The sequence below is a fragment of the Danio aesculapii genome, chromosome 6 (genome assembly GCF_903798145.1).
Source record: "Danio aesculapii chromosome 6, fDanAes4.1, whole genome shotgun sequence".
Lineage (NCBI taxonomy): Eukaryota > Metazoa > Chordata > Actinopteri > Cypriniformes > Danionidae > Danio > Danio aesculapii.
This window is the reverse complement of record NC_079440.1, coordinates 5,773,699-5,786,936: the sequence shown is the minus strand read 5'-3', so window position 1 is coordinate 5,786,936 and position 13,238 is coordinate 5,773,699. Positions and strand designations below refer to the sequence as shown.

General features: G+C 34.4%; 1 protein-coding gene across 1 annotated transcript; it reads left to right on the top strand.

Moving 5' to 3' along the window:
* Window positions 1–1,491: 1,491 nt before the first annotated feature.
* On the top strand, window positions 1,492–12,371 carry unc50 (unc-50 homolog (C. elegans)). The gene is made up of 6 exons (XM_056459393.1): window positions 1,492–1,599; window positions 5,575–5,849; window positions 6,725–6,845; window positions 8,830–8,969; window positions 9,044–9,151; window positions 11,929–12,371. Exons 2-6 carry the CDS (start codon window positions 5,576–5,578, stop codon window positions 12,063–12,065), a joined length of 780 nt encoding a protein of 259 aa, XP_056315368.1. The 5' UTR covers window positions 1,492–1,599; window position 5,575; the 3' UTR covers window positions 12,066–12,371.
* Window positions 12,372–13,238: the final 867 nt, after the last annotated feature.

The following is a 13,238-nucleotide window of genomic DNA, read 5'->3' as shown; positions in this document are numbered from 1 at the left end:
CGTTGGATTTGCTCTTCAGTATTTGGACTCTCAGTAGTGATTATTAAACCACACTGAACTGAGCTAAACTGAACTGAACTTAAACACTGAAAACTGAACTACACTGTTCCTATTTACTGTGACCTTTAATGTGAAGCTGCTTTGACACAACCTACATTGTATAAGCGCTATACAAATAAAGGTGAATTGAATATATATATATATATATATATTTATATGTTCCACCGATTCATATACGGTATTCATGGTATTATGTTCTTGACTAATTTTGACAATTGAACAGACTATTGTGCATGTGATGACGGTATACAGTGAAAGGACACTGACATATTTTGGAGAGAACAACCATTGAACTGAGAATCAACAATCAGTTTTGATCAACTAGATCTATTCACTTGGAAATTGTGCTAAATATCGGCTACCTGTACTTAATCATTTGCAAAGATGTACCTAGACATTTGCAATTTGATCAAATGAATGAGAAAATCAAGTCTGTTGTAAACAATTGCCAAGTGTTTTGAAAGTTTGTCCATGTTGTTTTCAGAATGTAATTCCTGTTTCAAGAAATGAGCCAAACCAATGGAGAAAAAACTGTAATGACTGACCTACACATTAGCGCCATCTGTTGTTTCTAAACAAGCATTACCAAAAAAGCGGAAGGAGTAAGAAATAATACAAAAATTTGCCATAAAATTATATGGAATATATGGCAAGAAGTAATTGAAAAATCCCTAATTATTTGTACATTTTTGTATTGCTATATTTATATATTATGAAGTTTTTCACCCTTATTATTTTGCTGTTGTTTCGTCATATATAATGATGGGCTATTCAGCATTTACAAGGCATTACTTTATCTGAAAATTATTTGTTTTAGACCCGATCGATCGATTTATTGATTAAATTAATGAACAAAGTTAGATTTTAAAATTGCCATTGAATAAAAAAGATAACATGAAAGTAAATAAATGTAGTAGCAAGTAATGTGAGTAGAAACGTTTAATTATGTAGGCTAGGTTAATGCAAACGATTACATTTTTTATTTTTAATCGGGTTTCAAAATAAACTAGCACTGTCTTATTTATTTATTTATTATTATTATTAATTTTTATTTATTTATTTTATTATTGTTGTTATTATTATTATTATTATTACATTTTAGCATAGGGGTCCCTCACACAAGTATGATCACGTCCATACATAGCATCTAAAGACTGAAAATCTCCGGACTACAATATTTCCCAATATATTTTCATTGTTACAATTCAATAAATTGTTAAAACTCCGACTCTTCGTTTACTAAAAGCAAACGAATACCTCTAATTTTTGTATACTTTAATATATATCCATTATATTAAGTCTTGAACGATATAAAAAGATATGAAACTAAATCACATACCATGAAACGCTGTTTTCCAGCCAAACACTACATTTCCCAGAAGGCCTCACTGACACAGGAAGAAGCATCAGCGTATCGCTTGCGCTGCTACGTGTTCGGTCAAGGCAGGAAGTTGACATGTCACGATTGCTGCATTGTTTTTTACACCCTCGATAATAAGATATTTACTTTATAAGTTTGCTGGTACTGCTGTAGAGCAGGTGAGTGTCATATTTATACACAATCACCAGGAACAACACAATAGCTAACTCGTTTAGCAGGTTATTATGAGGGATTGAGGCCCATGCAAAAAACATACTGTGATGCTTAGGGTTTAGCATTTGAGCATCACTTTTCGTCACTACTTTACTTGCAGGTTTGCTTTTAATTGGTGTTTGTTAATGGTAAAGCTAATGTAGAATTCCTGTCAGTTGTTCTGTAGAGTCAGACTGTCTGTGAAAAGTAAATAAGAATGATCGAAGTTGGTTTTATATTCGCACATTCGTTCATTTAACTCTCTTTATATTGTTTACAACGATAATTTGAATATTCGGTCAGAATTAGCATATATGTATGACTTCAAAACAACATTAGCACTATCTAATTGACTGTAAATAATAGTGTACTTCGGTAGTTTTGCCTGCTAATATGATTTCACTATGTAGATTTTGCAAAGAATACTTTTCTGAAATTATATTAATAAGGAGAATGTCTGAATATCCGAATATAAAACCGACTTTTCCTCTATATAAGAATAATCTAGAATCAGCTCTGCATGTTTACATAGTAGTTCATATTAATAGGAAGTACGAGAACTAATCAGATCACAATGGATTGTTTATGAAGCTTGATGGTTGAATGTGGTTTTTAATCTCATGATGTATAACAGAGAAATATATACTGTAGCATTTACATTACTTTGTAACAAACTTGTAATTAAGTAAAAAAAGGAAATCATCAGTAATAACCACACTGCTCAATATCCATCATAGACATGGGCCGTTATTAGATTCTGACGGTATGATAACCTTGGATAAAGTTTTACGGTATCACGATATTGTGATTACTTTTCTAAAATATATTCTTTTTAAATGTCTGGGTAAAAAAAACAAGCTTTTTCCCATTTGAAAACAATATATTTTATTTTTTGAAATATTAAAATAGTAAACATGTCAGGCTAAATAATTCAAGTGAATCATAGACTTCTGCTGTCTTCATTAGTTTCGAAAACACAGATTTCTTTAAAATTTAAAATGGCATCTTTGGATATTTTTTCTGCTGAAGATACTGTTGTCCTAAAAAATAAACACAAAATGTAAATAAAAAGTCTTACACATACCTCAGGAACGGCATTACAGAAAATTTTGCCGGATTTAAAACTGACTTTTCCAAACCTTTATTTATACCTTGAAACCGTCATCAGTCATCGTCCCATGCCTAATCCATCACTCAGTTTATTCCTAATTGGATTCACAAATTGTCTGTGCCTTGTATCAGATCTTCAGTTTTCATAGTATATGAATCAACAAATGTTTTTGGATAGAAGACTAAATGATCCAAAAGTGTAATACAGCTTTCATTTTTTCATACTATAGATTCTGTTCATACTAGTTTTTTTTTTTTTTATTGAAATGACTAACAGTGACATCAGGGATTTACATAAAACACCCACTAAAATGCAGGCCCGTAGCCAGCCTGCTGAAAGGGGTGGTTCTTTTTTTTTGTTTTGTTTTTTTGTTTTATCAAAAATTGGACCTTTTTGGAGTTATTCACCTTGTTTTCTATTTAATTATGAGATTTAAATACTGCATTTTAGTGACATTTTAAGCACTACTTTCAGCTGGATCCGCTTGCCGGGTGGTCATAACCACAATTTTTGATGTACCAAAAACATTTCCTAAAGAATTAAAACAAAGAAAAATGAATAAATGCTTATTATTTAATTAAAATCTGTAGCCTGTTGTTATTATAGGCAAATAACAAACTGACCAGCACATTCAACTTTCCTCAGTCAGAATTTTCTGTCAATTTATTTAAATAACCAAAAGTTAAAACAATAATAAAAATGTAGAGCTTCACGATTTTTCTGGCATCTCTTGAAAAAAAAAAAAACAGTGCATTTGAATATTCATGGATAACAACATTAGCCAACTTAGTATTTAAATTCATTTTAATACAGGCAGAATTTGGTGCTTCACACCTTTTTATTGTTCATTTTTTGTTTCAGGAATAAGCTCCAAGATTTAGAATGAAAGTTACTTGTTAAACGTTTTCTCTATTTAAACACAATACATTAAATCAACCGTGAAAGATGACTTCTCTTACGTCAGATTGTGTGTTTTCTTGCACAGCTGAATGTTGGACTCATGAAAAATAATTGTTTGCATTGATCAAAACTGATTAACTGAAGTCACGTGAGCCAGCAGAGGATCCAATGGGTTATTTTCACAATTTGTGATGGCACAGCAGTCAAAATTGGACAAATGAGCTTATGAAAGGGACAAATTCCGGACTTTGTCAGTGAGAGGTGGGTCTCTCGAACCCCCCTTGGCTATGAGCCTGAAATGTCATTTAATCTTACACCAAAAATCTTTTCAGTCATGTACAGAACAAGAGAAACGCAACTCTAAAATAATCATTGATTATTATTTTGAAACAATCCTTCAAGCCACTAGATTTTAAGTTGTGTTCTTTTATATATTTTTACTAAGTACAGGTCACAACAATTATTCTTCTGTTTTTAATATATTTGTTATGCTAAATAATGAGAAGATAATTTCACTCTTGTTTCATTTTCACAAATTTACATTTACATGAATAAACATTAGATTTGACGTTTTACTTGCGTTTAAAATACTTCTGACTCTAACAGTCAGAAGTGTTAATTAAAAAATATATATATATCCATATGCGTATGGTTTGTTCGGAGAGGACACCAATTGGTTGCAATACAACCATTTAAAAATCTGGAATCCGAGGGATCAACAAAATCAAAATACTGATGAAATCATCTTTAAAGTTGTGTAAATGAAGTGTTTAGTAATGCATACCGATCAAAAATTGAGTTGTGGTATATTTACAGTAGAGAATTTACAAATATGTTCGTTGTACATGATCTTTACTAAATATTGTAATCGTTTTTGGCATTAAAAATGAATATTTTTGACCCAAACAATGCAATTTTTGCTATTTCTAAAAGTATACCAGTACAACATAATAAAAATAATAATAATTTTTATTTGTTATTATGTGCCTTTCTTACACTCGAGTAGCTTCAGCAGTATACAGCAATAATAATACATTGCTCCTCCATAGTAGCAGTTACAATCACAGCACAAAAGACAACAACAAACAACTGTAAAAATTATAACTTAAATGCATCATTCAAAAGATATGTTTTGGGAGATTTATTAAAACATGAACATTAAAAAGATGGAGCAGTTGTCAGCGATAATAGCCTAGTGGCTGTCCTATAAATAAAGATTAAAAAAACCTAAAAATAACTGTAAAAAAACAAATAGATTCAGATAATTCAACAATTGGGAGCAGGACCAGAAAACCCATAGTTTTGAGTTTATAACAACCAAGATGGTATAGACACTGTAGAGCAATTCCAGCGTTATAGATGTGACATTCACAGTAAAAACTTAATAAATTCACAGAGAAATATATGTTAGCATTATATTGAAGCATCTGTTTATATTTTCCAAAACTACTAATCACAGAGTGATGGGATCAGACAAATACCAGTCTGTAAACAAATGTCAAATGACGGAAATAAACATGCGTTATGGATGTGACCAAAACAGTATGTGAGTTTACAGTATACAACATATTTTGTAGAAATTCTGTGAATTAAACTCCACAACCCAAAAGAAACTAATCAAATTTATTGAGGAAAAAGCTTCGTTATGGATGTGAGATCTCTCTGATGTAAAAATTGCCAAATATAATAGTTTGAAAACATTGACAGAGACATTTTGAGTATGTTTACAGCACTGTACAATACAAGCCTACACAAAAAACCTAGAAAGGATTTTGCTATTTTGGTGAAACTGTATATTTTTTCATGGCAAGGTTGACATTTTCATGGAATTGCTCTGTGACTAAATTACAAATAGACAGCCCATAAGGTTTGTGATGTTGTGGTCCAGAATCTCATATAATAACTCTTTTTCTCTGTGCCCTCACACTAGTATGTTGCCGACAAGTTCCCCGCAGATCCACCGTAACGGCAGTCTGAATGCGCGGGATGCAGCGCGACACACAGCCGGCGCCAAGCGTTACAAATACCTACGGCGACTCTTGCATTTCAGACAGATGGATTTTGAGTTCGCCATTTGGCAGATGCTGTACCTGTTCACATCGCCGCAGAAAGTGTACCGCAACTTCCACTACCGCAAACAGACTAAGGACCAGTGGGCCCGAGACGACCCCGCGTTCCTGGTGCTGCTCAGCATCTGGCTCTGTGGTGAGGACTCCTGATGCAGACATAAATGTCTGATTGTTATTTAATAATGTGTGCAGTTTGTTATGCTGCTTTGAGATGATAGTTATTCTGAAAATGGCTATACATATTAAGGGTGCAACAAGACTTCTCATGCTTCGGTTTGGATTTTGGTTTTAGGTCACGGATTCGGAACGGTTCAGTATATGATATGTTGAGTAAAAGAGCACTGAATATATCACTGAATCTAAAAATAAAAGAAAATACAAGCAAAATCAATACAATATAGCAAAGATAACACTTAAGGCTGGTTTATACTTCTGAATGGAGGGATCGGCGTGACCCACGGCGTCTACCTTGCGCATAGTCATGCATTTATAGTTCTGCATGCTGTTTGTGTTGCTCTGCCATAACACTTCCAAAACGCTAGCTGGCAGTAGACGTTTATGTTGCTCTGTGTCGAGTTTCTTTGCAGGTGTTTTGTTTTTTCTGAACGCTACAACTAGCTAAAACTTGCTCATTCAGAGACGGGAACTGGCAGACGTGCAACAACTTGAACCATAAGGTAAACACAAAACAAAAGATTCCATCTGGAGCTCCTTCAGGGGACTCGACACTTGTCAACACTCGCTTCATCAGGCTCACGGTTCTCAGCCCTCGCTCGTCACAGCTACCAAGCCGACCAATCACAGAGCTTCCGCTATGCATCGTTGCGGCGTGTAGTTACATTTTTTGAGAGGTGCACGTCGGTGTCAGCCACGGCGCGGGCTATGCGACCACGCAAATCTGCGCCGGACCACATGCGTGCACTTGACGCAGAAGTATGAATCAGCCTTTACAGTTGCAGTTTACGGTTATAAAAAACACATTGTCTAACTGATGGTCTTATATATCTGCAGTGTCGACGGTGGGCTTTGGTCTGGTTCTAGATATGGGTTTTGTGGAGACGTTGACGCTGTTGCTCTGGGTTGTTTTCATCGACTGCATTGGAGTCGGGTTGCTCATATCTACACTCATGTGGTAAGGTGACACACAATGGTTTTATTTCGTACCTAAAGGTGCACAAAGCAATGCTTTAAAAACACCAATCAAATATAAGGGGCGTGTCTAGAGAAGACTGTAAAAAGAGGCGTGGTCTTGGGATTGTGGCATCTTGGTTTTATTGCTTTCAAATATCGACAAGGTTTGGCACAATTCAAAATAATGGAAGTAAAGCTTAATGCACAGGTGTCCAACTCAGTTCCTGGAGGGCTGCAGCTCTGCACAGTTTAGTTCCGACCGCAATTAAGCACACCTGATCAAACTAATTGAGTCCTTCAGGCTTGTTTGAGACCTACAGGTAGTGTGTTGAAGCAGGGTTGGAACCAAACTGTGCAGAGCAGTGGTCCTCCAGGGATTGAGTTTGACACCTCTGCTTTAAGCTTTACTTCCATTATTTTCAATAATGCCAAACCTTGTCGATGACACCCCTGGCCTAAAGGAATAGGTCTGTATTTTTGTTTTTTTATGCTACTGTATGTGTTTTTTTTATATTACGTCTATCATAGATCAGCCAAAAAGATGATTAGATATACAGTATCTCTGTTAAAAAAACACATCAATCTTTTTCAAAAGGTATTTGTTAACCCCCTGGAGGCTTGTTGGATAGTTTTACAGTGGATTTATGTGCTTTTGGATGCTTCAAAACAGAGCCAGTACCTAACACCATAATACAGCATGGAAAAGCCAGGATAAAATATAAAACTACTCTGTCCGTGTCCGACTAAAAGAGAAAGTCATTTACACTGAGGATGGCTTGAGGCTTAGTAAATTATGGCGATACATTTTGGATTAATGGTTCATTTAAAACGAAATGAAGCAAACTTTATTTGGAGAAAAAAAAGAAACTTTGAGAACTTGAAAATGATAAATGTTGCATTAAAACTGAAATATGTTTAGGTCAAACCTGAAACTGGAATGCAAATATTTTATTTATAGGAAGATAAAAAAAATACTAAAATCAAAACAGAAAGGTTTATTAGAAATTGTGACGTAAATTCTATAATAATATATTTTTTAAACGTCTATTTATGTGCTTTTTGCATTTTATAAAACTACAACAAAATATATAAGAAAAAAAACAATAAAATACGATAATAATACATTTAAAATACAATACATAAACACTAACCTATGACAGAACAACAGAACACAGAGAGACAAATGCACATGAAAGCAAAATATAATTTATCTGGTCAGATAATGCATAAGTAAAAGTAATTATAATGTAACATTGTTCTTGTATTACCAGAAAAATGCATCATTCTGACTATAGTTTTATTGTCAAATAATAGTTTGGGCACATTATTAAAAACATCATAGATTATAATATCAATAATATCATAATATCAATGACATTCAATCTTTAATTACTATGTTATTGACAGGGGCCACTGGTTATGCTTGTATTTCTTCCAGTGCATTAAGGTGTTCTAATATCTGTCCCCATGTTTTATCAAAAATCTCCAATTTATCATTATTGATATGTCACAACCTGTCCAAAGCAAGCATGTTTACAAGATCTCTACCCCACATACCAAATTTAGGTACAGATTCAGTTTTCCACATTCTCAAAATCACCCTTTTGGCAATTACCATACCAAATAACATGGATTATCTTTCATATTTATTAAATATGTCTAAGTTACTAAATATCTCAAGAACAGCTAGTGGACCCATACTAAGCTTACCATAAGTTTAACCCATACTAAAATAATGCTGCTCTGATGAAAACATTGCACTGTTTTATGGTTATTTTAACTGGCTAATTGTACATTATCCTACAAAATACATGGCTACTTTCCAAATCAATAAATGGATATGAAATATAGATCAGATTTTTTAATCGATTGCCTAATTGTGCAGTTTAGTTGTTAAAGGAATCCAAATCCAGATCATTAAAGCGTTTCTATACACAGTATTTATTTTAATCATCCATTTAAATGCTTATAATTTTGTTTTCCAGGTTTGTCACAAATAAATATCTAATGAAACATCCTAACAGAGATTATGATGTGGAGTGGGGCTACGCGTTCGACGTGCATCTAAACGCTTTCTACCCTCTTCTGGTCATTCTGCACTTTTTACAGCTATTCTTCATCAACCGTGAGTAAAGAAGAGGATAGTAAGATGTAATATTTTTAATGATGGACCTGTAACACATCTTTCTCTCTTCTCAGATGTTGTGGTCATAAGTTCTGACTGGTTTCTGGGTTATTTTGTGGGAAACACCTTGTGGCTCATTGCAATTGGCTATTACATTTACATCACATTCCTGGGCTACAGTGGTAAGTGATGCTATCAGGTTATTAATTGCTAATTATTAGCTACATCACTATTACTTTGTCTAAAAATTACTCAGTTAATTACTTGACTCAATTCTACACTCAGAAATGCTTTTCTTACTTGGAACTTTTGTCTTGTTTCTTGTTTCTTTCGCAAAAAAAAAAAATATTGTCTTGTTTTCAGAAATAATAAGTCAAAATGAAGTGAGTTTTCCCCATAAAAACAAGCGAAATAATCAGCCAATGGGGAAAGCAAATCTTGTTTCTGCTTTGAAATAACATTATTTTGTAACAATTTTCTGTAGTTTGGACAAAATCTAATTGCATATGACTTGTTGATCAAAACTGAGTCATTTCTCCTTCATAGTGTCAAACTCTTCACAACTTCAATCATTTTTCAACATGTAAGCCATCACACTCAAAAATGTTTATTCAATTATCAGACATTTGTATACGCGCGTTTACACCATTAATATCTCATAGAAATTGTTTGCAATGTCTGCTAAGTTATTAAATTACCTTTAGTTGCAATACAATTTACATCATCTATTTATCATATATGGTCCCAAATATTATAGATTGTCCACAGCACAATAACCACATTCACAAATCTGAACTGCAGTAACATACTTGGGGAAGAGCAATTGGGAAAAGAGTAATCTTTGGCAAGGCCAACAAGAGCAACGAGATGTCCAGCAGGAATATTTTTGTTGATATGTTGTAGTTTTTATGTGTATTTGTGGTAACATAAGAAATTTGAACTATACAATAGAGCAGGGGTGGGCAAACTCGGTCCTGGAGGGCCGGTGTCCTGCACAGTTTAGCTCCAACTCTGATCAAACACACCTGCTTATAGATAATTAGTGATCTTAAAGACACTGATTGGCATGTTTAGGTGTGTTTGATTAGAGTTGAAACTAAACTATGCAGGACACCGGCCCTCCAGGACTGAGTTTGCCCACCCCTGCAATAGAGTAATTGGACAAGCAAGATTGCACTTTGCATGTAATACATTTGTACACAAATAAATGGACTGTATAAATACAAACATGCTTTTATTTTTAATTTTTTCTATGTACTATTGACTCTTCTCAACAAATATCAGATTTTTTTAAGCCTTAATTTTCATGGTTGACTGTCATGGTGAAAAAACAACTAATCATTTTGAGCAGTGTGGTTCACACTGTAATGTGATTGGGACGCTGACAACAGGCTGCAGATCCAAATGCAGGTTTTATTAGCAGGATGGTAAGGCAAGCAACAGTCAACACAGGGGCAAACTGATGTACACAGGCAATCCAGAGACGTGGTCATTAAACAGGCGAATGGTCAAAAGGCGGGAATAAACAGTAAAACAAACAAACAAAGTGAGGGTCAAAGCCGGCAAGGCAAGGAAAAGACGTTGTAAAGTTCACAAAACATATAAACAAGACTCAGCAACTAGTCTGTGTGTCTGTGCTGCTTTTAAAGCCCATGTCATAAGTTCTGAACAGCTTCAGCTGTGTGTGTTAGCAATCAGCCAGGATTAGGAACTGGTGTGTGTGTGCAGTACATGGATCTTGTAGTCCATATAATGGCAGATTTGTAGTTCTATGCGATCTGTGTGTTTGTTTACCAGTGAACTGCCTTGATTAGATCGCTGGTGATTGTGACACACACAGTGACAAACACACTTTGTTTTGGTGGCCTTGGTCAAATTACTGACACAATAACTAGGTTTTGAAGCACGAATTGAATTGAATTGAATTTGAATTGTATTTTGAAGCCATACTTAGTTTTATTTAACAGCGAGGACCACAATGGAAACAAGCCCAGGGCTTTATTGTGTTTTTATCCTCGACAGTTTTTATTTCAAAATGTATGGGATACTTGTACAGCTCGTCTAAAATCTGTCAAATAAAATTCAAATGATGCATAAAACAGACAGTACCTCATACATTTTTAAAACGGGAACAAAATAATTCACAAATACATTCCTTCATTCATTAATTTTTCTTTTCGGCTCAGTCCCTCTATCAATCAGGGATCGCCACAGCGGAATGAACCATCAACTTATCCAACATACGTCCCACGCAGCGAGTGGCCTTCCAGCTACAACCCTATACACAATCCAGTAACGTATAAAATAAAAACATCCTCGTCCACCATGCAAACCAATTATCCTCATCAAACAACCATCTTTTGATTACTTTGTTGAACCTCCTTAAATCTTTTATTTCCTTGATAGATTTTGGTAATTTGTTCCACATGATTGCACTTGTATATAAAAACATATATTTCCCCACTAGACTTCTAAATTTAAATAAACAAATATTAAAATCCCAACTCCTAGTACTATATGAATGCTGTTGCCTCACCATTTGAAAATAGTTCACCAAATAACTAGGAACCACATTATTAAACATTTTACGTACCATTCCCAGTTTTAAAAAACATACTCTCTTACTAACAGTTAACATGCCTAATTTTTTAAAAGACTCTTTGTGCAAATGTGCTCTAGGATGAGTTTTTAAAATTATTCGTACTAATTTATTTTGTGCCTTTTGCAATATTTTGAAATGAAATGTTTTGAAGGAGTTAACTAGATTTTGCAGACATGCAATAAAGTTCTGAAGTTCCAGCAAACCGTTTAGAGATTTCCACTCACAGTTTAGAGAATGTTAAGCCTGTTTTGAAAAGTGTGTCAAAGCAATCGAGAAAAACATTATTATAGTGTTGCATTTCAATATCCATCTGTTGTAGGCTGAACTTTGTCTTTGATTTTCTCTCCGTCTCTTCAGCGCTTCCGTTTTTAAAGAACACAGTGGTGCTTCTGTATCCCTTCGCTTTGCTCGGACTGCTGTATGTTCTCTCCATTTCATTGGGCTGGAACTTCACTAAAGGCCTCTGCTGGTTCTATAAGCACAGAGTCCAGTAGACGACAGCAAAAGCACACGAGGGACGCTGCAAACGTGCTCTTAAAGATGGGAGGAAAGTGTGCATCACTCTCGGGACTTTCTGACGTTTTGTATAATCTGTAAATATCAGTTTGGTTATAGAGGAAAAGAGTTTCAGTTGTTTATGGTGTCCTGGAGTTTTCTTTGATACTCAAACCCTCGTTTAATGTTGTGATGTGGTTTTGGAAATGATAATAAGAACATGGGGAAAAGTGAGTAATATATCTGCTAGGATGCTGCACTTTTTACTTGTGAGAACATGTACAATAAAGATATTTTTAAAGAAATGGATTTTTCATTTTATTCAAATATTGTCCTCCCAATGCACACACATCTTTTTTTATTCTTTTATATTTTATAAATGTGTGTGCGTGCGTGCGTGCGTGCGTGCGTGTGCGTGTGTGTGTGTGTGTGTGCGCGTGCGTGCGTGTGTGCGTGTATGTGTGTGTGTGTGTGTGTGTGTGTGCGCGTGCGTGTGTACAGCTGTGGGAAAGTTAACACTGCAATATTCTCTGGATTTACAGTAATATTATTATATACAGACAGTTCTATTATTCTCAGACAGCACAATGCCAATGTTTTTAAGAGATTCATATGTGGTGGAATAACCCTGATTTTCAATCACAACAACTGAAAACATTTGATATTCTGACCAGTTGCCATTTTCTGATGTTTGGAGGAAATGAACAAGTGATAACATTAATTAAACCCACAGCTAATATATACAGAGAAATGGATCATTTCCAAGTGTTTTCTTAACCTCTTAAGGCCCAAGGTGTTTTTTTACCTGCAATTTTTATTTCTCTTTGCTATTTAGGCTTATTAGAACCTAATTAGAATAAAAACCTAAGTATCATCTTTTGATATGATGTACTTTTAGAGAAAAATGATGTCCATATATGTGGACTCGTGGTCCGAATTTACATAAAACACTTTTTCCTGAATGTTTTTTATGCATATTTAATGCAGAATTTTTTTTTAATACTTGCTTTGACTATCAGAGAGTTAAAAACTTTTGTTTCCCCATTTTGGACGGTTAAAAATAATGTTTGGGACATTTCATATGCTGCAAAACCATTGCAGGAGGACACTGTATGTCTGTAACAAAATATAAAGCATTCAAAGCATTTTAAACAGCCACTTAAGAGCTAAAA